Genomic DNA, 26,612 nt, shown 5'->3' with positions numbered 1-26,612 from the left:
CCCAGCTCTGCAGCTTATCTATGTCTCTCTGCACCTACAACATCCTTCATCTCTATCCTCAACTCCACTGACCTTAGTGTCGTCTGCAAATTTACTAACCCATCCTTCTACGCCCTCATCCAGGTCATTTATAAAAATGACAAACAGCAGTGGACCCAACACCGACCCTTGCGGTACACCACCAGTAACTGGTCTCCAGGATGAACATTTCCCATCCACTACCACCCTCTGTCTTCTTTCAGCAAGCCAATTTCCGATCCAAACTGCTATATCTCCCACAATCCCATTCCTCCTCATTTTGTACAATAGCCTATTGTGGGGAACCTTATCGAACGCCTTGCTGAAATCCATATACACCACATCAACCGGTTTACTCTCATCTACCTGTTTGGTCACCTTCTCAAAGAACTCAATAAGGTTTGTGAGGCACGACCTCCCTTCGCAAAACCGTGCTGACTATCCCTAATCAATTTATTCTTTTCTAGATGATTATAAATCCTATCCCTTATAACCTTTTCCAACACTTTACCAACAACTGAGGTAAGGCTCACTGGTCTGTAATTACCAGGGTTGTCTCTACTCCCCTTCTTGAACAGGGGAACCAGACTTGCTACCCTCCAGTCATCTGGCACTATTCCTGTAGACAATGACGAGTTAAAGATAAATGCCAAAGGCTCGGCAATCTCCTCCTTGGCTTCCCTGAGGATCCGAGGATAAATCCCATCCAGCCCAGGGGATTTATCTATCTTCACACTCTGTAGGATTTCTAATACCTCTTCCTTGTGAACCTCAATCCCACCTAGTCTAGTAGCCTGTATCTCAATATTCTCCTCGACAACATTGTCGCTTTCGAGAGTGAATACTGTTGAAAAATATTCATTTAGCGCTTCCCCATGTCATCTGACTCCACACACAACTTACCACTACTATCCTTGATTGGGCCTAATCTTACTTTCGTCATTCTTTTATTCCTTAAATACCTATAGAATTCCTTAAATACCTATAGGTTGCCCAGAGATGAGGGAATATTTCTTTTTCACTCAGAAGGTTGTAAATCTTTGGAATTCCCTCCACCAAAAGGCAGTGGATGCAGGATCATTAAATATTTTTAAGGCATGGGGAGAGGGATTCTTAACGAACACGGGAATGAAGGACTAACATTGAGGGCTAAGTGCAGGATGTAGAGTCAATATTACAATTAGACCAGCCATGATCTCATTGAATAACAGAACAATCGAAGGGCTGAATGGCCTACTCTTGTTAATTGTACCATTTTGTTAGATTTTTCTACCTTGAAAGAATTTATAGTCATAGGGTCTTACAGCATGGAAACACACCCTTCGGTACAACTCGAACATACAGACCACGTTTCCCAAACTAAAATAGTCCCATTTCCCAGCATTTGGCCCATATCCCTCTAACCCCTTCCTATCCGTGTCCCCATCCTGATGCCTTTTAAATGTTGTAACTGTACCAGCCCCCACCACTTCCTCTGGCAGCTCATTCCACACACGCACCACCCTCTGTGTGAAGAAGTTACCCCTCAGGTCCCTTTTAAACCTTTCCCCTCTCACCTTAAACCTGTGCCCCTCTAGTTTTGGACTCCCCTACCCTGGGGGGAAAGACCTTGTCTATTCACCCTATCCATGCCCCTCATGGTTTTATAAACCTCTATAAGGTCACCCCTCAGCCCCCGACGCTCCAGGGAGAAAACAGCTTTACTGTAAAACATGATTTAAGGCACAATCAGGTATTTTAATGCACTTTTGTAATCCAATGCAGCCAGATGGTGCCTGCTGTCTCTATAATTTCTGTTAAACAAATTCAGCATCCCTGTTTCTAATTGAACTTTTACATATCACTAAAGTTATCTTCATGTAATTGGACTATCAGCGTCTATATTTCGCAGAAGTGTTAGAAATACCGGCATTTGTGAGATGGTTACACCTAAAACAGTCTGTTTAACCAAACGTAGAATAGGCCATTTAGTGGATGGCTACTGCCTGGATACAATGCCCATGTGATTCACATTGACCTGGATACAGGCTGTTCGGGGTGCGTATTCACAGCAAGGGATTATAGCTTCTGCCGTCAAAATCGCTGGATCTCGCAAAGACATTTACGTAAAAAGAACCAAGACAGAGAGTGTGATGAAGAGAAAAAAAGAGAAGCAGCTGGAATTCTTCCTCAGAAACAGGAAATGCAGGGACCTGTTGGTCACCACGCAGAATGTGGACGGGATCCCAATTACAACCTGAACAGCCCCAGTCTGTCAGGGCTGGAGTGAGGCTCAAACGTTAAGACCCAACTTGTCGATGCAGACCATGTTTTCCAGACTGAGCCAGTCCCACCTCCCTGCTCCTGGCCCTTATCCCTCTAAACTCTTCCTATTCATGTCCCCATCCAGATGCCTTTTAAATGCTGTAACTGTACCAGCCCCCACCACTTCCTCTGGCAGCTCGTTCCATACACGCACCACCCTCTGTGTGAAAAAGTTACCCCTCAGGTCCCTTTTAAATCTTTCCCCTCTCACCTTAAACCTGTGCCCCTCTAGTTTTGGGCTCCCCCACCTTGTTGCTTTTTATAAAATTACCTTCAATAATTTTAGGGCCTAAACCCTCCCATGTCCCAGCCCCCCACCACACACACCAGGCCTTTGTACCTTATAGCTAGCAATTACACCCCCTGTGTTAGTCACTAACAGTCCCCATTAACACCTATTCACCCTCCCAGCCTGATCGATAGCAACTCCTTTATCTGTCCAGCTGCCTCTCTCTCTCTCTCTCTCTCTCTCTCTCTCCGGGCTCTATTCTGTCATTTACTCCATACCCCACCCACCTCCCTCTTTTCTGCAAATAAACTGACGTTTTCCCAGGCACCATCAGTTCTGAGGAAGGGGCACCGGGACCGGAAACGTTAACTCTGTTTTCTCCTCCACAGATGCTGCCGGACCTGCTGAGCTTTTCCAGCTTCTTCGTGTTTTTGTTCCTGAGTTACCCTGTCAGGCACGGTTGGTTTTTGTTGGCTGGAGTAAATTTCGAGTGCCGTGTTGCGTTTAGGAAACGTTGCGTGTGCTCGGCTTGTTACAGTAAACGTCTCGATCTCGCGTCTTCCTGCACAGGTTTCAGCTGGGGCTGCATGAGGGTGGTGGGGCTGCTACTGTCAGAGATTCCAGCCGAGCGCGTTAGTACTGATAGAAGGGGAGCCCGTGCCTGCGGGAGGGGGTGGGGGTACGCCCCCCCCCCCCCCTCCCCACCCCTCACTGGGGAAACCAGCCAGTGAGTGCCAACCCCCGAACCCTCAGGTGTAATCCCCAGGGTACGGGTGTGGTGATCAGAGTGGGGTGGGGGGGGGGGGGGTCTTGATCAATCAGCAATCAAGGTTCAGAAGACTCGTTGAGAGAGTGTGTATCCAGTGTAGTGCAACGTGCCAGGCGTTATCTCAATGCACCTCCTGCACCACTTCAAGGGAAGTCTGCGGCAGGAGGGGTAGGGAGGAGGAGGGGAGGGGAGGGCGGAGGTGTAGGGAGGGGAGGGGAGAAAGTGAAGGGAGAGGAGGAGGGAGGGTGGGGGGGATGGGGAAGAGAGAGGATGGGGGATGGAGGAGGGAGGACGAGGGGTAGGGAGGAGGGAGGGGAGAAAGTGAAGTGAGGGGAGGAGGAGGGAGGGGTGGGGAAATGGAGAAGGAAGGGGGAGGGAGGGGTTTGGAGGAAGAAGGAGTAGGGGGGAGGGGGCCATGGGCTGCAGAGTGAGTTCCCTCGCCTACTGTGGGTAACGAAACGCTGGGCTCCTTCAGGGGGTTCGGTTCCTCCGAGTCGCACACCGGCTCCGAATTAACAAGTAAAACAACCAGAAGGAGATGGCCAGCAGGACAAGGACAGTGAGGCTGTAACAAGGGTACAGTCTGTGTTCAGACGAGATCGCCTCCCCATGGCAGGAGCCTGCAACGACAGAAAAAAACACACCAGACCCAGTTGGGGTGGGGGGTCAGGCTCTCAAACAATACGGACTACACCCCACCCCAACGCACCTCTTACTCCCCTCCGACAGCCCTCAAAGGCCCTCCACCCTAGGGAACCCTCTGACTTAATCTAGAACTGTCACCTCCCCGAGTGCACTGGTCTAGAACGATCACCCTCTGGGCAGAGTGATCTAGAACAGTCTCCTCCCTGGGTGCAATGGTCTAGAAACATCGCCTCTCAGAGCATGTTGATCACAAACCGTCACATCTCTGAGCAGACTGGTCTAGAACCGTAACAATACTGCAATCACTGATCTAGAACCACCACCACACCTCCCCCTACAGAACATGCTGATCTAGAACTGTCACCTCTGAGCACACCCGCCTTAAATTGTCACCCCTGTGACTGCACTGATCTACAACCATCACTCCTCTGAGTCCACTGATCCAGAAGTGTCACCCGTCTGAGCACACTGATCTCGAACCATCACCCCCCTGAGCACACTGATCTAGAACCATCACCTCCCTGAGTGCACTGATCTAGAACACTGAATTTCGGGCCTAGAACAGTCAACACAATCTGGTTGACAATGTTTGATCTGACCCCAAACAAACACACTAATGTCTTCCATTCTAGATTCCCAGAGCATGGAGGAGAGAGCTCTGTGCCTGGTCGATCTGGAATGCATTCAAGAACACTGACAGTGCATCACCCCATCCCGCCTCCACACCCCTTGTGCCTGACTCACCCACAATGGCCAGGAATCTGACCACCTGCTGCCCCAGCAGTGGGTTCTTGAGGACGAAGGTGTAATTGTTTCCGGAGCCCAGGTGGATCGGAATGCTGCTGTTGATGGAATAGAGTCCTCTCGGGCCTGTCCCCAACATCGTCTGGCTTTCCTCAGTCACATTACTCCCTTCCGCAGCAAACCACTCCACTGCTGGTCTTGGATACCCCCCTGAGCTGGCCATGTGGACCAGCCCATGGTCTGGGCAGTTGCCCAAATCAAGGGTCAGCTTTGGTTCGCTGTATGGAGCTGCAGAGGTCAACAGAGAGAAGGTGGTCTGTTTGTTTCCTCCCACAATTGCCCCCACACCCACAAACATCCCCCCCCCCACCGACGCTCAGCCGCAGCAGTGTGTACCATCTACAAGATGCTCTGCAGAACCTCACCAAGGCCCCTCAGGCAGCACCTTCCAAACCCACGGCCACTTCCGTCGGGAAGGACAAGGGGCAGCAGGTCCATGGGAACACCACCCCCTGCAAGTTCCCCTCCGAGCCCCTCCCCATCCTGACTTGGGAAATATATCCCCGTTCCTTCAGCGTCGCTGGGTCAGAATCCGGGAATTCCCTCCCGCAGGAACACTGTGGGTCAACCCTCCAGCACATGGACTGCAGCGTGTCAAGAGGGCAGCTCACTCCATTATTTCATTGAAATATTGTCACACTTGTAATCTCCAATTTGTGAGAATCTATCCACTGCCCCTTGACTTTTGATGGTGTTCCCATCACTGAACCCCCCACTATCCACATCCTGGGGGTTAGCACTGACCAGAAACTCAACTGGGACCCACCACATAAACACAGCGGCTACAAGAGCAGGTCAGAGGCTGGGAATCCTGCAGCGAGTGACTCCTGTCCTGACTCCCCACAAAGCCTGTCCCACCATTGAGAAGGCACAAGTCAGGAGGGGGATGGAATATCGTTCACTGGCTTGTGTGTAAAAGTATGTTTTTGAGTGTGTCTCTGTGAGAGTGTGTGTATGTGTGCGAGGGTGTGTGTCTGTCTGCGTCTGAGTGTGTGTGTCTATGTATGTGTCTCTGTGAGAGTGTGTGTGTCTGTCCGTGAGTGTGTCTGTGAGGGTGTGTGCTGGAGTGTAAGTGTGAGAGTAAGTTGAGAGAGTGAATGAGACAGAATGAGAGTGTGAATGTGAGAGAGTGAGTGAAAAAGAGTGTGCGAGAGTGAGAGAGACAGAATGAGAGAGTGTGTGAGAGAGTGAGTGAGTGTGTGTGCTGGAGTGTAAGCGTTTGTGTGAGTGAGTGTGTGTGTGAGAGAGAGTGTGAGAAATAGTGTGCATCCCAGAGCGTGAGTGTGTAAATGTGTGTGTGTGTGTGTGTGTGCACAGTTGGCCTGGAGTCCGATGAAGCTGAGCGGTTACCTGCAATACGCAGGCTGACAGTGTGTGAGCTGCGATAGAGCATGCTGCTGATGGAACACAGGTATTGAGCCTCATCCTCCAGGCGTACAGCCCTCAGCCTCAGCGAGGCATTCCCCAGCATCAGCTCCTCCACAAACAGGCTGGTCCGATTGCGGTACGCGGGATCCTGCTGTGCGAGCTGCTCCTCCTGGTAATAGTAGCTGTGAACCACCTGGGCAGTATTGGCGAGTTGCCAGGTAACCACCAGAAAGGACCGAGAGGAGTTATGCTCCAGGCTGAATGTGCACGGGATGGTCACGTCGTCTCCAAACTCAGCAATTATCACAGGCACTGACCCCATCGCCAATCCTGCAACCCAACAACACTGTGTGTTACTGTAGAGGGACCCTTACTGTGTCTTTAACCCCGTGCTGTCCCTGTCCCTGGGAGTGTTTGATGGGAGACAGTGTAGAGGGAGCTTTACTCTGTATCTAACCCCGTGCTGTCACTGTCACTGGGAGTGTTTGATGGGAGACAGTGTAGAGGGAGATTTACTCTGTATCTAACCCCGTGCTGTTCCTGTCCCTGGGAGTGTTTGATGGGAGACAGTGTAGAGGGAGCTTTACTCTGTATCTAACCCCGTGCTGTCCCTGTCCCTGGGAGTGTTTGATGGAGGGACAGTGTAGAGGGAGATTTACTCTGTATCTAACCCCGTGCTGTTCCTGTCCCTGGGAGTGTTTGATGGGAGACAGTGTAGAGGGAGCTTTACTCTGTATCTAACCCCGTGCTGTCCCTGTCCCTGGGAGTGTTTGATGGAGGGACAGTGTAGAGGGAGATTTACTCTATATCTAACCCTGTCCTGGGGGTATTGGCCGGGGGACAGTGTAGAGGAAGCTTTACGCTGTATCTAACCCCATGCTGTCCCAGCCATTGAATCATAGAGGCATACAGATGTACAGCACAGAAGCAGACCTTTCGGCCCTGGTCATCCATACTGACCCAGATATCCTAAATTAATCCAGTCCCATTCCCCAGCATTCGGCCCATATCCCTCTAACCCCTTCCTATCCATGTCCCCATCCAGGTGCCTTTTAAATGCTGTAACTGTACCAGCCCCCACCACTTCCTCTGGCAGCTCATTCCACACACGCACCACCCTCTGTGTGAAAAAGTTACCCCTCAGGTCCCTTTTAAATCTTTCCCCTCTCACCTTAAACCTATGCCCCTCTAGTTTTGGACTCCCCCACCCTGGGGGGAAAGACCTTGTCTATTCACCCTATCCATGCCCCTCATGGTTTTATAAACCTCTATAAGGTCACCCCTTGGCCCCCGACGCTCCAGGAAAATAGTCCCAGGCCATTCAGCCCCTCCCTGTAGCTCAAACTCTCTGACCCTGGCAACATCCCTGTAAATCTTTTCTGAACCCTTCCAAGTTTCACACCATCCTTCCTGTAGCAGGGAGACTGGGATTGAACACAGTATTCCAGAAGTGACCCTAACCAATGTCCTGTACAGGCCCAACATGACCCTCCCAACTCCCTATACTCAACGCACTGCCCAATAAAGGCGAGCGTACCGAACACCTTCCTCACTGCCCTGTCTGCCTGCAACTCTACTTTCAAGGTGCTATGTATCTGACCCCCCAGGGTCTCTTTGTTCAGTAACACTCCCCAGGACCTTACTGTGAAGTGTATAAGTCCTGCCCTGATGTGCCTTTCCAAAATGCAGCCCCCCACATTTGTCTCAATTAAACTCCATGTGCCACTCATTGGCCTTTCGGCCCATCTGATTCGAGATCCTGTTGTACTGAGGTAACCTTCTTCACTGTCCACTACACCTTCAATATTGGTGTCATCTGCAAACTGACTGACCATAACCCCCCATGTTCACATCCAGATCATTTATGTAAACGATGAAAAGCTGTGGGCCCAGTACCGATCCCTGTGGCACATCGCTGGTCACAGGCCTCCAGTCTGAAAAGCAACCCTCTGCCTTCTACCTTCAAGCCTGTTCTGAATCCAAGTAGCTGTTTCTCTCAGTATTCCATGTAATCTAACCTTGCTAATCAGTTTACAATGCAGAACCTTGTCAAACACCTTACTGAAGTCTGTATCGATCATACCAACCGCTCTGCTCTCATCAATCCTCTTTGTTACTACTTCAAGAGACTCAATCAGGTTAGTGAGACATTTCCCAGGCACAAAGCCATGTCGATTATCCCTCGTCAGTCCTTGCCTTTCCAAATACATGTAAATCCCGTCCCTCAGGATTCCCTCCAACAACCTCCCCACCACCAATGTCAGGCCCACTGCTCTATGGTTCCCTGGCTCTTCCTTACAGCCTTTCTTAAATAGGAGGACCACATTAGCCACCCTCCAGTCATCCAGCACCTCACCTGTGGCTATTGATGATACAAATATCTCAGCGAGGTTCCCAGCAATCACTTCCCCTGCTTCCCAGAGAGGTCTAGGGGAAACCTGATCAGGTCCCAGGGATTTATCCACGTTTACACCTTCTAAGACACCCAGCTCCACCACCTCGATAACATGGAGATGTTTCAAGATATCGCTATTTACTTCTCCAAGTTCTCTAGCTTCCGCGTCCTTCTCTGATACAAAATGTTTAGTATCTTCCCCCATCTCCTGCAGTTCCACACGTAGACGGCCTTACTGATCTTTAAGGGGCCCCATTCTCTCCTTAGTTACTCTTCGGATTCTCCTTAAACTCTATATTCCAAAGCCATTTCCTATCCCCGTTTGTCTTCCTGATTTCCCTCTTGAGTATACTCCTGCTGCCTTCATGGATTCACTCAATCCCTGCTGTCCACACCTGACACACGCTTCCTCCTTTCTCATGGCCAAAGGCTCAATTTCTCTAAACATCCAGCATTCCCTACACCGACCAGCCCGGAATGTCACCCTAACAGGAACATACTGTATCTGGACTCTCATTATCCCATTTCTGACGGCTTCCCATTTTCCAGCTGTCCCTTTATCTGCGAATATCTGCCCCTGAAATCACTTCTAAAAGTGCTTGCCGAATACCCTCAAAATTGGCCTTCCTCCAAGATAGAACGCCAGCTTTTTGATCCGTTCCATCACTATTTTAAAATGAATAGAATGATGGTCACTGGCCGCAAAGTTCTTCTCCACTGACACCTCGTGCACTCACCCTGCCTTATTCCCCCACAGTCAGTCTGGTGTAGCTCCTTCGCTACAAGCTTAACAAATCCCTCTCTCTCCAAGTCCTTAACACTGTGGCAGACCCAGGCTATGTTTGGAAAGTTTGAATCCCCAACTATAACCGCCCTATTATACTCACAGATATCTCCTTACAATTTTTTTTCCAATTTCCCGCTAATTACCGGGAGGAGGGGGTCCATAGTACAGTCCCAATAAGGTGACCACCATTTTCTCATTTCTCAGTTTCACCCAAGTACCTTCCCTGAATGCATTCTGGGCCCCGGCAGTGTGCGATGGGGGTGCGAGCAGCATAGACAGAGTGGATGGGACAGAGCAACTGACTGCCAGGATGGAGATACTCACTGTTCAGAGCAAGTAGCTGTAAGATGATAACAATGGGGGAGAGCCCAACCAACCCGAAACCACATGATTCACACATTCCTGAAAGAGAAATCAGGGAATCTTCAGCATTCATCACTCCCTCAGCACTGACCCTCCGACAGTGCCCACTCCCTCAGCACTCACCCTCCGACAGTGCCCACTCCCTCAGCACTGACCCTCCGACAGTGCCCACTCCCTCAGCACTGACCCTCCGACAGTGCCCACTCCCTCAGCACTGACCCTCCGACAGTGCCCACTCCCTCAGCACTGACCCTCCGACAGTGCCCACTCCCTCAGCACTGAGTCTCCGACAGTGCCCACTCCCTCAGCACTGACCCTCCGACAGTGCCCGCTCCCTCAGCACTGACCCTCCGACAGTGCCCGCTCCCTCAGCACTGACCCTCTGACAGTGCCCGGTCCCTCAGCACTGACCCTCCGACAGTGCGGTGCTCCCTCAGCACTGACCCTCTGACAGTGCGGTGCTCCCTCAGCACTGACCCTCCGACAGTGTGGCGCTCCCTCAGCGTTGACCCTCCAACAGTGCCCACTCCCTCACCACTGACCCTCCGACAGTGCCCGCTCCCTCAGCACTGACCCTCTGACAGTGCCCACTCCCTCAGCACTGGCCCTCCAACAGTGCGGCGCTCCCTCAGCACTGACCCTCCGACAGTGTGGCACTCCCTCAGCACTGACCCTCCGACAGTGCGGCGCTCCCTCAGCACTGACCCTCCGACCGTGCCCTCTCCCTCAGCACTGACCATCCGACAGTGCGGTGCTCACTCAGCACTGACACTCCGACAGTGCACACTCCCTCAGCACTGACCCTCTGACAGTGCCCGCTCCCACAGCACTGGCCCTCCGACAGTGCGGCACTCCCTCAGCACTGACCCTCCGACCGTGCCCTCTCCCTCAGCACTGACCATCCGACAGTGCGGTGCTCCGTCAACACTGACCCTCCAACTGTGTGGCGCTCCCTCAGCACTGACCCTCCGACAGTGCCCGCTCCCTCAGCACTGACCCTCCGACAGTGCCCGCTCCCTCAGCACTGACCCTCCGACAGTGCCCGCTCCCTCAGCACTGACCCTCCGACAGTGCCCGCTCCCTCAGCACTGACCCTCTGACAGTGCCCGCTCCCTCAGCACTGGGAGTTTACTGGTGGTAGTTTAATGCGTGCGTCACTGATGGTGAGGAGAGGGGAGATGGTTGGGAGGTGGCACCTCAGACAAAGCAGCAATTGAGTGTATGAGTTGGCTTCGTTCGGTCTCACTGTCCCAGCTGCCTGGCCAACAGAGCTGACTGATGGCCATCGTTCTGCTTGCTGAATTTGTGTGTGACATTTGAGAGAATGCCTGTGTTTTTGCTACGTGATTGAGTCAGTTCACACGAGGTTAACTTGCTGAATGAGTGTCCTGATGCAGAAATGTTGTGATTCAGTTTGACTAATTATTCTGTGGGGTTAGCCTCTCGTCGTTCCATTTCCTGACAACAGACCAATTGTGAATGAAGCTGGAACCTGTGATGTCGAACTCACTGACTGTCTCACGCACAGCAGTTGACTCATGAATGACTTGATCGCCCGGCGTTAGCAACCAAACAGAAAGGGAGTACTGAATACCACCCTCTCAGCCCACCCCAGGGGCCTGGAGCCAACTAACAGGGCGGTGTGTGGGCCCTCACCTGAGGCCTTCTGTTTTCCTTCTTGGCTTTAGTTTTGCTTCGGCTCTTTCCTTTCTCCTTATTTTCCTTTCCTTTTGGGTTTTTGTTTTGTGTTATTTACCTGTTGGTGGCGGGGGGGGGGACGCGGTGAGAGCGGGGAGCGGGTGCAGTGGTGCATGTGGCTTTCCCCGAGGCCGCTTCAAGATGGCGGCGTCAATGAGGCGACCCTCTGCAGCTGAAGCCTGGCCTACCGGCCAAAAACAAACATCAAACAGAGGTGCAACTTCAGGCCATTCGGCCCTTCCGGCCTGCTCCACCACTCAATGTGATCGTGGCTGATCATGCAATCTCAGTATCCCATTCACACCCTGCCCCCCACACCCACTGATCCCTTTAGCCAGAAGGTCCATGCCCACCTCCCCCTTGAACGTACCTAATGAACTGACCCTGACAGTGGGAGAGAATCCCAGAGGCTCACGACTCTCTGAGTGAAGAAATTCTTCCCCATCTCCGTCCTGAATGGCCTCCCCCTTATTCTCAGACTGCAGCCAGGGCCTCTCTGTTGTGTCGTGCGTTTGGGTGTCAGTTGGGGACGTCATGTTGAGGTTGTACAGGACGTGGGTGAGGCCTCTTCTGGAGCACGGGGTCCAGCTCTGGTTACCCTGTTATGGGAAGGACATTATTAAACTGGAGAGGGTTTGGGAGAGATTTACCAGGATGTTGCCAGGTGCGGAGGGATTGAGCTACAGGGAGAAGCTGGATAGGCTGAGACATTGTTCACTGGAGTGTTGGAGGTTGAGGGGCGACCTGATTGAAGTTTACAAAATCATGAGGGGCACAGGTAGCGTTAATGGTCGGTGTCTTTCCTCTAGGGTGGGGGATTTCAAGACAAGGGGACACACCTTTAACATGAGAGGAGAGGGGTTAATACAAGACGTGGGGGGCAATTTATTCACACAGAGTGTGGTCCGTGTGCAGAATGAGCTTCCTGAGGAAGTGGTGGGTGTGGGGACAGTTACAGAGTTTAAAAGACATTTGGATAAGGACATGGATAGGGAAAGGTTTGGAGGGACATGGCCCAGGAGCAGGCAGCTGGGAGTAGCTTAGTTTAGGATTATGGTCAGCACAGACCGGTTGGGCCGAAGGGTCTGTTTCCATATGATGTGAGACTCTGAGTGCGAACGTGAACCTAATTCAAGTCCATTTGGCGAAACAGTCAGATGGGAGTGTGTTAATTGGCTTCGGAAAATACTGAAGCCACAACACTAAAATTCCATTAAGGACATTAGCAACATGTAAAGGACACCCCAGCCCCCTGCCCCCCACCCATCACCCCACCGGATAGAGGCATCTCAACAGCTGAACAAAACGGGCATGCAAACACAGCAAATGAGAACCAGATGTTAAACAATGGAGGAAAGGACATTCAGTCGTTAACAAAGCCATCAGTTAGCCATGAAGCAGGATCTCCTGGCTGGCTAATGTTGTAGAACGACCCAATGGTTACCAGAAAGAATATAAAAATAAGACTTCCCTGTGGGCCTGGAGCAGATCAGCGAGGCCAGATGTAGAGACCAGCTCACTGTACAGAGAGAGAGAGAGACATCGGCACCCTCACTGAATCACAGGCAGGGAGCGTGGGGAGTTCATTAATCTACAGGAGATTCAGGAAAGATTGTCAAGATAAGGGGCCTAATAGGATTGGAGAGAATATCATTTAATACTGAAGGATATTATGACTCATTTCTGATTAAAGGTTGGCACTGGTTTCTGGTTTTTGCACATTCGATGGCGCCGTGTTTGTGGGAGGCCTGTGTGACTACAGTCACATCATTGTAGTCAGAGCTGTCAAGCTTGTTTAAGGAGGTACAAGACTATACCCCCCACTTGCCCCTGGATGGGGCGCAGCTCCAACAACATTCAAGAAGCTCGACACTATCCAGCCCCCACTGGACTGGCACCGCGCCCACAAACATCCCACTCCCACCACCCACCAACTCTCAGCAACAGCACTGGAAGGAAACAGATTGAGAACAGTGCAGGCTGAGATCACCGGGAGGGAATGAGCGAGGGCGTCCGGTTGTGAGCAATCTGGGCATGAGTCGGATCTGGGTGTGGCAGAGATCTGGGTGTGACAGGGATCTGGGGGTGACAGGGATCTGGGTGTGACGGGGATCTGGGTATGATGGGGATCTGGGTGTGTCAGGGATCTGGGTGTGAATGAGGTATCTGTGTGTGAGAGGGATCTGGGTGTGAAAGGGATCTGGGTGTGACGGGTATCTGGGTGTGAGAGGGGTCTGGGTGTGAGAGGGATCTGGGTGTGACGGGTATCTGGGTGTGAGAGGGGTCTGGGTGTGAGAGGGATCTGGGTGTGAGAGGGATCTGGGTGTGAGAGGGATGTGGGTGTGACAGGGATCTGGGTGTGACGGGTATCTGGGTGTGAGAGGGGTCTGGGTGTGAGAGGGATCTGGGTGTGACGGGTATCTGGGTGTGAGAGGGGTCTGGGTGTGAGAGGGATCTGGGTGTGAGAGGGATCTGGGTGTGACGGGGATCTGGGTGTGACCGGCATCTGGGAGTGACAGGGATCTGGACTGGCACCGCGCCCACAAACATCCCACTCCCACCACCCACCAACTCTCAGCAACAGCACTGGAAGGAAACAGATTGAGAACAGTGCAGGCTGAGATCACCGGGAGGGAATGAGCGAGGGCGTCCGTGTTGTGAGCAATCTGGGCATGAGTCGGATCTGGGTGTGGCAGAGATCTGGGTGTGACAGGGATCTGGGCGTGACAGGGATCTGGGTGTGACGGGGATCTGGGTGTGAGAGGGGTCTGGGTGTGAGAGGGATCTGGGTGTGAGAGGGATCTGGGTGTGACAGGGATCTGGGCGTGAGAGGGATCTGGGTGTGACAGGGATCTGGGTGTGACAGGGATCTGGGTATGATGGGGATCTGGGTGTGTCAGGGATCTGGGTGTGAATGAGGTATCTGTGTGTGAGAGGGATCTGGGTGTGAAAGGGATCTGGGTGTGACGGGGATCTGGGAGTGACAGGGATCTGGATGTGAGAGGGATTTGGGTGTCAGAGGGATCTGGGTGGGACGGGAATCTGGGTGTGGAAGGGATTTGGGTGTCAGAGGGATCTGGGTGTGAGGGGATCTGGGTGTGACAGAGATCTGGGTGTGACAGAGATCTGGGTGTGAGAGGGATCTGGGTGTGACGGGGATCTGGGTGTGAGAGGGATCTGGGTGTGACGGGGATCTGGGTGTGAAAGGGATCTGGGTGTGATGGGGATCTGGGTGTGATAGGGATCTGGGTGTGAAAGGGATCTGGGTGTCAGACGGATCTGGGTGTGATGGGGATCTAGGTGTGACGGGGATCTGGGTGTGACCGGGATCTGGGACTGACAGGGATCTGGGTGTGATGGGGATCTGGGAGTGACAGGGATCTGGATGTGAGAGGGATCTGGGTGTGAGAGGGATTTGGGTGTCAGAGGGATCTGGGTGTGACGGGGATCTGGGTGTGAAAGGGATTTGGGTGTCAGAGGGTTCTGGGTGTGACCGGGATCTGGGTGTGAAAGGGATCTGGGTGTGAGGGGATCTGGGTGTGACAGAGATCTGGGTGTGACAGGGATCTGGGTGTGAGGGGATCTGGGTGTGACAGAGATCTGGGTGTGAGAGGGATCTGAGTGTGAGAGGGATCTGAGTGTGAGAGGGATCTGGGTGTGATGGGGATCTGGGTGTGACAGGGATCTGGGTGTGACGGGGATCTGGGTGTGAGAGGGATCTGGGTGTGAGAGGGATCTGGGTGTGACAGAGATCTGGGTGTGACGGGGATCTGGGTGTGACAGGGATCTGGGCATGTGTGGGATATGGGTGTGACAGGGATCTGGGTGTGACATGGATCTGGGTGTGACAGGGATCTGGGCGTGAGAGGGATCTGGGTGTGGCAGGGATCTGGGTGTGACGGGTATCTGGGTGTGACAGGGGTCTGGGTGTGAGAGGTATCTGGGTGTGAGAGGGATCTGGGTGTGACAGGGATCTGGGCGTGAGAGGGATCTGGGTGTGACAGGGATCTGGGTGTGACGGGTATCTGGGTGTGAGAGGGGTCTGGGTGTGAGAGGGATCTGAGTGTGACAGGGATCTGGGTGTGACCGGCATCTGGGAGTGACAGGGATCTGGGTGTGACGGGGATCTGGGTGTGACAGGGATCTGGGCATGAGTGGGATATGGGTGTGAAGGGTATCTGGGTGTGAGAGGGGTCTGGGTGTGAGAGGGATCTGGGTGTGAGATGGATCTGGGTGTGACGGGGATCTGGGTGTGAAAGGGATCTGGGTGTGAGGGGATCTGGGTGTGACAGAGATCTGGGTGTGACAGGGATCTGGGTGTGAGGGGATCTGGGTGTGACAGTGATCTGGGTGTGAGAGGAATCTGAGTGTGAGAGGGATCTGAGTGTGAGAGGGATCTGGGTGTGAGAGGGATCTGGGTGTGACAGAGATCTGGGTGTGACGGGGATCTGGGTGTGATGGGGATCTGGGTGTGAGAGGGATCTAGGTGTGACGGGGATCTGGGTGTGACAGGGATCTGGGCATGTGTGGGATATGGGTGTGACAGGGATCTGGGTGTGACAGGGATCTGGGTGTGACAGGGATCTGGGCGTGAGAGGGATCTGGGTGTGACAGGGATCTGGGTGTGACGGGTATCTGGGTGTGAGAGGGGTCTGGGTGTGAGAGGGATCTGGGTGTGACGGGTATCTGGGTGTGAGAGGGGTCTGGGTGTGAGAGGGATCTGGGTGTGAGAGGGATCTGGGTGTGACAGGGATCTGGGCGTGAGAGGGATCTGGGTGTGACAGGGATCTGGGTGTGACGGGTATCTGGGTGTGAGAGGGGTCTGGGTGTGAGAGGGATCTGGGTGTGACGGGTATCTGGGTGTGAGAGGGGTCTGGGTGTGAGAGGGATCTGGGTGTGAGAGGGATCTGGGTGTGACGGGGATCTGGGTGTGACCGGCATCTGGGAGTGACAGGGATCTGGACTGGCACCGCGCCCACAAACATCCCACTCCCACCACCCACCAACTCTCAGCAACAGCACTGGAAGGAAACAGATTGAGAACAGTGCAGGCTGAGATCACCGGGAGGGAATGAGCGAGGGCGTCCGTGTTGTGAGCAATCTGGGCATGAGTCGGATCTGGGTGTGGCAGAGATCTGGGTGTGACAGGGATCTGGGCGTGACAGGGATCTGGGTGTGACGGGGATCTGGGTATGATGGGGATCTGGGTGTGTCAGGGATCTGGGTGTGAATGAGGTATCTGTGTGTGAGAGGGATCTGGGTGTGAAAGGGATCTGGGTGTGACAGGGATCTGGGAGTGACAGGGATCTGGATGTGAGAGGGATTTGGGTGTCAGAGGGATCTGGGTGGGACGGGAATCTGGGTGTGGAAGGGATTTGGGTATCAGAGGGATCTGGGTGTGAGGGGATCTGGGTGTGACAGAGATCTGGGTGTGAGAGGGATCTGGGTGTGAGAGGGATCTGGGTGTGAGAGGGATCTGAGTGTGAGAGGGATCTGGGTGTGATGGGGATCTGGGTGTGACGGGGATCTGGGTGTGATAAGGATCTGGGAGTGAAAGGGATCTGGGTGTCAGACGGATCTGGGTGTGAAAGGGATCTGTGTCTGATGGGGATCTAGGTGTGACGGGGATCTGGGTGTGACTGGGATCTGGGACTGACAGGGATCTGGGTGTGATGGGGATCTGGGAGTGACAGGGATCTGGATGTGAGAGGGATCTGGGTGTGAGAGGGATTTGGGTGTCAGAGGGATCTGGGTGTGACGGGGATCTGGGTGTGAAAGGGATTTGGGTGTCAGAGGGTTCTGGGTGTGACCGGGATCTGGGTGTGAAAGGGATCTGGGTGTGAGGGGATCTGGGTGTGACAGAGATCTGGGTGTGAGGGGATCTGGGTGTGACAGAGATCTGGGTGTGACAGGGATCTGGGTGTGAGGGGGTCTGGGTATGACAGAGATCTAGGTGTGACGGGGATCTGGGTGTGACCGGGATCTGAGTGTGAGAGGGATCTGGGTGTGATGGGGATCTGGGTGTGACAGGGATCTGGGTGTGACGGGGATCTGGGTGTGAGAGGGATCTGGGTGTGAGAGGGATCTGGGTGTGACAGAGATCTGGGTGTGACGGGGATCTGGGTGTGAGAGGGGTCTGGGTGTGAGAGGGATCTGGGTGTGAGAGGGATCTGTGTCTGATGGGGATCTAGGTGTGACGGGGATCTGGGTGTGACCGGGATCTGGGACTGACAGGGATCTGGGTGTGATGGGGATCTGGGAGTGACAGGGATCTGGATGTGAGAGGGATCTGGGTGTGAGAGGGATTTGGGTGTCAGAGGGATCTGGGTGTGACGGGGATCTGGGTGTGAGAAGGATCTGGGTGTGATGGGGATCTGGGTGTGATGGGGATCTGGGTGTGACAGGGATCTGGGTGTGAAAGGGATCTGTGTCTGATGGGGATCTAGGTGTGACGGGGATCTGGGTGTGACCGGGATCTGGGACTGACAGGGATCTGGGTGTGATGGGGATCTGGGAGTGACAGGGATCTGGATGTGAGAGGGATCTGGGTGTGAGAGGGATTTGGGTGTCAGAGGGATCTGGGTGTGACGGGGATCTGGGTGTGAGAGGGATCTGGGTGTGATGGGGATCTGGGTGTGACAGGGATCTGGGTGTGACGGGGATCTGGGTGTGAGAGGGATCTGGGTGTGAGAGGGATCTGGGTGTGACAGAGATCTGGGTGTGACGGGGATCTGGGTGTGAGAGGGGTCTGGGTGTGAGAGGGATCTGGGTGTGAGAGGGATCTGGGTGTGACAGGGATCTGGGCGTGAGAGGGATCTGGGTGTGACAGGGATCTGGGTGTGACGGGTATCTGGGTGTGAGAGGGGTCTGGGTGTGAGAGGGATCTGGGTGTGACGGGTATCTGGGTGTGAGAGGGGTCTGGGTGTGAGAGGGATCTGGGTGTGAGAGGGATCTGGGTGTGACGGGGATCTGGGTGTGACCGGCATCTGGGAGTGACAGGGATCTGGACTGGCACCGCGCCCACAAACATCCCACTCCCACCACCCACCAACTCTCAGCAACAGCACTGGAAGGAAACAGATTGAGAACAGTGCAGGCTGAGATCACCGGGAGGGAATGAGCGAGGGCGTCCGTGTTGTGAGCAATCTGGGCATGAGTCGGATCTGGGTGTGGCAGAGATCTGGGTGTGACAGGGATCTGGGCGTGACAGGGATCTGGGTGTGACGGGGATCTGGGTATGATGGGGATCTGGGTGTGTCAGGGATCTGGGTGTGAATGAGGTATCTGTGTGTGAGAGGGATCTGGGTGTGAAAGGGATCTGAGTGTGAGAGGGATCTGGGTGTGATGGGGATCTGGGTGTGACGGGGATCTGGGTGTGAAAGGGATCTGGGTGTGATGGGGATCTGGGTGTGATAAGGATCTGGGAGTGAAAGGGATCTGGGTGTCAGACGGATCTGGGTGTGAAAGGGATCTGTGTCTGATGGGGATCTAGGTGTGACGGGGATCTGGGTGTGACCGGGATCTGGGACTGACAGGGATCTGGGTGTGATGGGGATCTGGGAGTGACAGGGATCTGGATGTGAGAGGGATCTGGGTGTGAGAGGGATTTGGGTGTCAGAGGGATCTGGGTGTGACGGGGATCTGGGTGTGAAAGGGATTTGGGTGTCAGAGGGTTCTGGGTGTGACCGGGATCTGGGTGTGAAAGGGATCTGGGTGTGAGGGGATCTGGGTGTGACAGAGATCTGGGTGTGAGGGGATCTGGGTGTGACAGAGATCTGGGTGTGACAGGGATCTGGGTGTGAGGGGGTCTGGGTATGACAGAGATCTGGGTGTGAGAGGGATCTGAGTGTGAGAGGGATCTGACTGTGAGACTGATCTGGGTGTGATGGGGATCTGGGTGTGACAGGGATCTGGGTGTGACGGGGATCTGGGTGTGAGAGGGATCTGGGTGTGAGAGGGATCTGGGTGTGACAGAGATCTGGGTGTGACGGGGATCTGGGTGTGAGAGGGGTCTGGGTGTGAGAGGGATCTGGGTGTGAGAGGGATCTGGGTGTGACAGGGATCTGGGCGTGAGAGGGATCTGGGTGTGACAGGGATCTGGGTGTGACCGGTATCTGGGTGTGAGAGGGGTCTGGGTGTGAGAGGGATCTGGGTGTGACGGGTATCTGGGTGTGAGAGGGGTCTGGGTGTGAGAGGGATCTGGGTGTGAGAGGGATCTGGGTGTGACGGGGATCTGGGTGTGACCGGCATCTGGGAGTGACAGGGATCTGGACTGGCACCGCGCCCACAAACATCCCACTCCCACCACCCACCAACTCTCAGCAACAGCACTGGAAGGAAACAGATTGAGAACAGTGCAGGCTGAGATCACCGGGAGGGAATGAGCGAGGGCGTCCGTGTTGTGAGCAATCTGGGCATGAGTCGGATCTGGGTGTGGCAGAGATCTGGGTGTGACAGGGATCTGGGCGTGACAGGGATCTGGGTGTGACGGGGATCTGGGTGTGAGAGGGATCTGGGTGTGAGAGGGATCTGGGTGTGACAGGGATCTGGGCGTGACAGGGATCTGGGTGTGAGAGGGATCTGGGTGTGAGAGGGATCTGGGTGTGACAGAGATCTGGGTGTGACGGGGATCTGGGTGTGAGAGGGGTCTGGGTGTGAGAGGGATCTGGGTGTGAAAGGGATCTGGGTGTGACAGGGATCTGGGAGTGACAGGGATCTGGATGTGAGAGGGATTTGGGTGTCAGAGGGATCTGGGTGGGACGGGAATCTGGGTGTGGAAGGGATTTGGGTATCAGAGGGATCTGGGTGTGAGGGGATCTGGGTGTGACAGAGATCTGGGTGTGAGAGGGATCTGGGTGTGAGAGGGATCTGGGTGTGAGAGGGATCTGAGTGTGAGAGGGATCTGGGTGTGATGGGGATCTGGGTGTGACGGGGATCTGGGTGTGAAAGGGATCTGGGTGTGATGGGGATCTGGGTGTGATAAGGATCTGGGAGTGAAAGGGATCTGGGTGTCAGACGGATCTGGGTGTGAAAGGGATCTGTGTCTGATGGGGATCTAGGTGTGACGGGGATCTGGGTGTGACCGGGATCTGGGACTGACAGGGATCTGGGTGCGATGGGGATCTGGGAGTGACAGGGATCTGGATGTGAGAGGGATCTGGGTGTGAGAGGGATTTGGGTGTCAGAGGGATCTGGGTGTGACGGGGATCTGGGTGTGAAAGGGATTTGGGTGTCAGAGGGTTCTGGGTGTGACCGGGATCTGGGTGTGAAAGGGATCTGGGTGTGAGGGGATCTGGGTGTGACAGAGATCTGGGTGTGAGGGGATCTGGGTGTGACAGAGATCTGGGTGTGAGAGGGATCTGGGTGTGATGGGGATCTGGGTGTGACAGGGATCTGGGTGTGACGGGGATCTGGGTGTGAGAGGGATCTGGGTGTGAGAGGGATCTGGGTGTGACAGAGATCTGGGTGTGACGGGTATCTGGGTGTGATGGGGATCTGGGTGTGAGAGGGATCTAGGTGTGACGGGGATCTGGGTGTGACAGGGATCTGGGCATGTGTGGGATATGGGTGTGACAGGGATCTGGGTGTGACAGGGATCTGGGCGTGAGAGGGATCTGGGTGTGAGAGGGGTCTGGGTGTGAGAGGGATCTGGGTGTGAGAGGGATCTGGGTGTGACAGGGATCTGGGCATGAGTGGGATATGGGTGTGACAGGGATCTGGGTGTGACGGGTATCTGGGTGTGAGAGGGGTCTGGGTGTGACAGAGATCTGGGTGTGACGGGGATCTGGGTGTGAGAGGGGTCTGGGTGTGAGAGGGATCTGGGTGTGAGAGGGATCTGGGTGTGACAGGGATCTGGGCGTGAGAGGGATCTGGGTGTGACAGGGATCTGGGTGTGACCGGTATCTGGGTGTGAGAGGGGTCTGGGTGTGAGAGGGATCTGGGTGTGACGGGTATCTGGGTGTGAGAGGGGTCTGGGTGTGAGAGGGATCTGGGTGTGAGAGGGATCTGGGTGTGACTGAGAGGGATCTGGGTGTGACAGGGATCTGGGTGTGAGATGGATCTGGGTGTGAGTAAGAGGGATCTGGGTGTGACAGGGATCTGGGTGTGAGTGAGAGGGATCTGGGTGTGACAGGGATCTGGGTGTGAGAGGGATCTGGGTGTGAGTGAGAGGGATCTGGGTGTGAGTGAGAGGGATCTGGGTGTGACAGGGATCTGGGTGTGAGAGGGATCTGGGTGTGAGTGAGAGGGATCTGGGTGTGACAGGGATCTGGGTGTGAGAGGGATCTGTGTGTGAGTGAGAGGGATCTGGGTGTGACAGGGATCTGGGTGTGAGAGGGATCTGTGTGTGAGTGAGAGGGATCTGGGTGTGACAGGGATCTGGGTGTGAGAGGGATCTGTGTGTGAGTGAGAGGGATCTGGGTGTGAGAGGGATCTGTGTGTGAGTGAGAGGGATCTGGGTGTGACAGGGATCTGGGTGTGAGAGGGATCTGTGTGTGAGTGAGAGGGATCTGGGTGTGACAGGGATCTGGGTGTGAGAGGGATCTGTGTGTGAGTGAGAGGGATCTGGGTGTGACAGGGATCTGGGTGTGAGAGGGATCTGTGTGTGAGTGAGAGGGATCTGGGTGTGACAGGGATCTGGGTGTGAGAGGGATCTGGGTGTGAGTGAGAGGGATCTGGGTGTGACAGGGATCTGGGTGTGAGAGGGATCTGGGTGTGAGTGAGAGGGATCTGGGTGTGACGGGTATTTGGGTGTGAGAGGGATCTGGGTGTGATAGGGATCTGGGTGTGAGAGGGATCTGGGTGTGAGTGAGAGGGATCTGGGTGTGAGAGGGATCTGGGTGTGAGAGGGATCTGGGTGTGAGTGAGAGGGATCTGGGTGTGAGAGGGATCTGGGTGTGAGAGGGATCTGGGTGTGAGTGAGAGGGATCTGGGTGTGAGAGGGATCTGGGTGTGAGAGGGATCTGGGTGTGAGTGAGAGGGATCTGGGTGTGAGAGGGATCTGGGTGTGAGAGGGATCTGGGTGTGAGTGAGAGGGATCTGGGTGTGAGAGGGATCTGGGTGTGAGAGGGATCTGGGTGTGAGTGAGAGGGATCTGGGTGTGAGAGGGATCTGGGTGTGAGGGAGAGGGATCTGGGTGTGAGAGGGATCTGGGTGTGAGAGGGATCTGGGTGTGAGTGAGAGGGATCTGGGTGTGAGAGGGATCTGGGTGTGAGAGGGATCTGGGTGTGAGAGGGATCTGGGTGTGAGAGGGATCTGTGTGTGAGTGAGAGGGATCAGCACAGGATGAAGAGGGATCACTGCTATGAATTGGTGGGATCCTGCTGCAGTACCAACCCCCGTTCCCCCCCGAACAAAAAACAAAGTGACTGTTGTTCCCAGAATCTGGGCAGGGCCCTACGGCTGATGGTCCCAATCACAGCTTCAACCGACGCGGTTTCCACTCTCCAGACAGACAGAGAGAGAGAGAGACGGGGACAAAGAGAAACAGGGTCAGAAAGAGGGAGAGAGAGACAGGGATAGAGAGAGGGGGAGAGACAGACAGAGAGAGAGACACACACAGAGAAACAGGGTCAGAGAGAGACAGAGAGAGAGAGACAGGAACAGAGAGAGAGACAGAGAGAGATAGGGAGACAGGGACAGAGAGACACAGGGACAGAGAGAGAGAGAGAGACAGGAACAGAGAGAGAGACAGAGAGAGAGGGAGACAGGGACAGAGAGAGACAGGGACAGAGACAGAGAGAGAGACAGGAACAGAGAGAGAGACAGAGAGAGAGGGAGACAGGGACAGAGACAGAGAGAGAGACAGGAACAGAGAGAGAGACAGAGAGAGATAGGGACAGAGAGAGAGGGAGACAGGGACAGAGAGACACAGGGACAGAGAGAGAGACAGAGAGAGAGAGACAGGGACAGAGAGAGACAGGGACAGAGACAGAGAGAGAGACAGGAACAGAGAGAGAGACAGAGAGAGATAGGGACAGAGAGAGAGGGAGACAGGGACAGAGAGAGACAGGGACAGAGAGACACAGGGACAGAGACAGAGAGAGAGACAGGAACAGAGAGAGAGACAGAGAGAGATAGGGAGAGAGAGGGAGACAGGGACAGAGAGAGACAGGGACAGAGAGAGACAGGGACAGAGACAGAGAGAGAGACAGGAACAGAGAGAGAGACAGAGAGAGATAGGGACAGAGAGAGAGGGAGACAGGGACAGAGAGAGACAGGGACAGAGAGACACAGGGACAGAGACAGAGAGAGAGACAGGAACAGAGAGAGAGACAGAGAGAGATAGGGACAGAGAGAGAGGGAGACAGGGACAGAGAGACACAGGGACAGAGAGACACAGGGACAGAGACAGAGAGAGAGACAGGAACAGAGAGAGAGACAGAGAGAGATAGGGACAGAGAGAGAGGGAGACAGGGACAGAGAGAGACAGGGACAGAGAGAGACAGGGACAGAGACAGAGAGAGAGACAGGAACAGAGAGAGAGACAGAGAGAGATAGGGACAGAGAGAGAGGGAGACAGGGACAGAGAGACACAGGGACTGAGACAGAGAGAAAGAGAGAGAGAGAGAGACAGGGACAGAGACAGAGAGAGAGAGAGAGACAGGGACAGAGACAGTGAGAGAGCGAGACAGGGCAGAGAGAAACAGAGACAGGGACAGAGAGAGAGAGAGAGAGGCAGGTACCTGTTTACAGCCAACTCCGAGCTGATCTGGGGACTGAGCTGGTTCTGAGAAAGGTCACCGGTCCTGAAACGTTAACTCTGTTTTTCTCTTCACCGATGCTACCAGGACCTGCTGAGCTTTTCCAGCAACTTCCTGCTTTTGTTGCAGATCTATGTGAATGCTGCTGATCCTGGGAACGGACTTCTGTCAGTTACCACTTTGTGTAAAACGTTATTTGAAGTTTACAGATTCCTCTGCCCATCTCTCTCTCTCTGTTTGTACTTGTCACTCTCAGGCACCTCCTAGCTCTCTTTTCCTCAGTGTTCCATCCTCTCTCTCCCTCTCTATATTTATGACTCAATCTCTCTCTCTCTCGCCGTGTCGCTGGCTCTTCGAGATTGACTCCCTCTCTGAAACTCTCCCTCACTCCATCTCTGTCACTCTCCCTCACTCCCTCTCTGTCACTCTCCCTCAGTCCATCTCCATCACTCTCACTCACTCCCTCTCTGTCACTGTCCCTCACTCCCTCCCTCACTGTCCCTCACTCTCTCTCTGTCACTGTTCCTCACTCCCTCTCTGTCACTGTCCCTCACTCCATCTCTGTCACTCTCCCTCACTCTCTCTCTGTCACTGTCCCTCACTCTCTCTCTGTCACTCTCCCTCACACCCTCCCTGTCACTCTCCCTTACTCCATCTCTGTCACTCTCCCTCACTTGCTCTCTGTCACTCTCCCTCACTCCCTGTCACTCTCCCTCACTCCATCTCTGTCACTGTCCCTCACTCTCTCTCTGTCACTGTTCCTCACACCCTCTCTGTCACTGTCCCTCATTCCCTCTCTGTCACTGTCCCTCACTCTCTCTCTGTCACTGTCCCTCACTCGTTCTCTGTCACTCTCCCTCACTCCCTCTCTGTCACTCTCCCTCAATACCTCTCTGTCACTCTCCCTCACTCCCTCTCTGTCACTCTCCCTCACTCCATCTCCATCACTCTCACTCACTCCCTCTCTGTCACTGTCCCTCACTCCCTCCCTCACTGTCCCTCACTCTCTCTCTGTCACTGTTCCTCACTCCCTCTCTGTCACTGTCCCTCACTCCATCTCTGTCACTCTCCCTCACTCTCTCTCTGTCACTGTCCCTCACTCTCTCTCTGTCACTCTCCCTCACATCCTCCCTGTCACTCTCCCTTACTCCATCTCTGTCACTCTCCCTCACTTGCTCTCTGTCACTCTCCCTCACTCCCTGTCACTCTCCCTCACTCCATCTCTGTCACTGTCCCTCACTCTCTCTCTGTCACTGTTCCTCACACCCTCTCTGTCACTGTCCCTCATTCCCTCTCTGTCACTGTCCCTCACTCTCTCTCTGTCCCTGTCCCTCACTCGTTCTCTGTCACTCTCCCTCACTCCCTCTCTGTCACTCTCCCTCAATACCTCTCTGTCACTCTCCCTCACTCCCTCTCTGTCACTCTCCCTCACTCAATCTCCATCACTCTCACTCACTCCCTCTCTGTCACTCTCCCTCACTCCCTCCCTCACTGTCCCTCACTCTCTCTCTGTCACTGTTCCTCACTCCCTCTCTGTCACTGTCCCTCACTCCATCTCTGTCACTCTCCCTCACTCTCTCTCTGTCACTGTCCCTCACTCTCTCTCTGTCACTCTCCCTCACATCCTCCCTGTCACTCTCCCTTACTCCATCTCTGTCACTCTCCCTCACTTGCTCTCTGTCACTCTCCCTCACTCCCTGTCACTCTCCCTCACTCCATCTCTGTCACTGTCCCTCACTCTCTCTCTGTCACTGTTCCTCACACCCTCTCTGTCACTGTCCCTCACTCCCTCTCTGTCACTGTCCCTCACTCTCTCTCTGTCACTGTCCCTCACTCGTTCTCTGTCACTCTCCCTCACTCCCTCTCTGTCACTCTCCCTCAATACCTCTCTGTCACTCTCCCTCACTCCCTCTCTCACTGTCCCTCACTCCCTCCCTCACTGTCCCTCACTCGCTCTCTGTCACTCTCCCTCACTCTGTCACTCTCCCTCACTTGCTCTCTGTCACTCTCCCTCACTCCCTGTCACTCTCCCTCACTCCATCTCTGTCACTGTCCCTCACTCTCTCTCTGTCACTGTTCCTCACTCCATCTCTGTCACTCTCCCTCACTCTCTCTCTGTCACTGTCCCTCACTCTCTCTCTGTCACTGTCCCTCACTCGCTCTCTGTCACTCTCCCTCAATCCCTCTCTGTCACTCTCCCTCACTCCCTCTCTCACTGTCTCTCACTTCCTCTCTGTCACTGTCCCTCACTCCCTCACTCCCTCTCTGTCACTGTCCCTCACTCCCTCCCTCACTGTCCCTCACTCGCTCTCTGTCACTCTCCCTCACTCTCTCTCTGTCACTGTCCCTCACTTGCTCTCTGTCAATCTCCCTCACTCCCTGTCACTCTCCCTCACTCCCTCTCTGTCACTGTCCCTAACTCCATCTCTGTCACTCTCCCTCACTCTCTCTCTGTCACTGTCCCTCACTCTCTCTCTGTCGCTGTCCCTCACTCGCTCTCTGTCACTCTCCCTCACTCCCTCTCTGTCACT

General features: G+C 54.3%; 1 protein-coding gene across 2 annotated transcripts; it reads right to left on the bottom strand.

Moving 5' to 3' along the window:
- Positions 1-3,677: 3,677 nt before the first annotated feature.
- On the bottom strand, positions 3,678-25,492 carry LOC125450558 (CD276 antigen-like). 2 transcript variants are annotated; one of them, XM_059644016.1, is made up of 6 exons: positions 24,064-25,492; positions 11,751-11,979; positions 9,644-9,721; positions 6,120-6,467; positions 4,710-4,997; positions 3,678-3,940 (listed from the first exon to the last, which is right to left on the bottom strand). In XM_059644016.1, exons 2-6 carry the CDS (start codon positions 11,914-11,916, stop codon positions 3,792-3,794), a joined length of 1,029 nt encoding a protein of 342 aa, XP_059499999.1. In that variant the 5' UTR covers positions 11,917-11,979; positions 24,064-25,492; the 3' UTR covers positions 3,678-3,791. The 2 variants fall into 2 exon arrangements, with proteins under 2 accessions (XP_059499999.1, XP_059500000.1); XM_059644017.1 differs by lacking the exons at positions 11,751-11,979; positions 24,064-25,492 and adding an exon at positions 10,615-10,739.
- Positions 25,493-26,612: the final 1,120 nt, after the last annotated feature.

Source organism: Stegostoma tigrinum, unplaced genomic scaffold, assembly GCF_030684315.1.
Source record: "Stegostoma tigrinum isolate sSteTig4 unplaced genomic scaffold, sSteTig4.hap1 scaffold_420, whole genome shotgun sequence".
Taxonomy (NCBI): Eukaryota; Metazoa; Chordata; class Chondrichthyes; order Orectolobiformes; family Stegostomatidae; genus Stegostoma; species Stegostoma tigrinum.
Note: the sequence above shows the minus strand (reverse complement) of the source record. Positions and strands in the feature narration are given on the sequence as shown.

Excerpts from the sequence above, each read along its gene's own strand:
- LOC125450558 (XM_059644016.1), bottom strand. The coding sequence starts at position 11,916 with ATGACGTCCCCAACTGACACCCAAACGCACGACACAACAGAGAGGCCC. Across the intron at positions 9,722-11,750 it reads TGTCAGGGTCAGTTCATTAG|GAATGTGTGAATCATGTGGT; the intron begins GTACGTTCAAGG and ends TTTCTCTTTCAG. Across the intron at positions 4,998-6,119 it reads TGTCAGCCTGCGTATTGCAG|CTCCATACAGCGAACCAAAG; the intron begins GTAACCGCTCAG and ends TGACCTCTGCAG.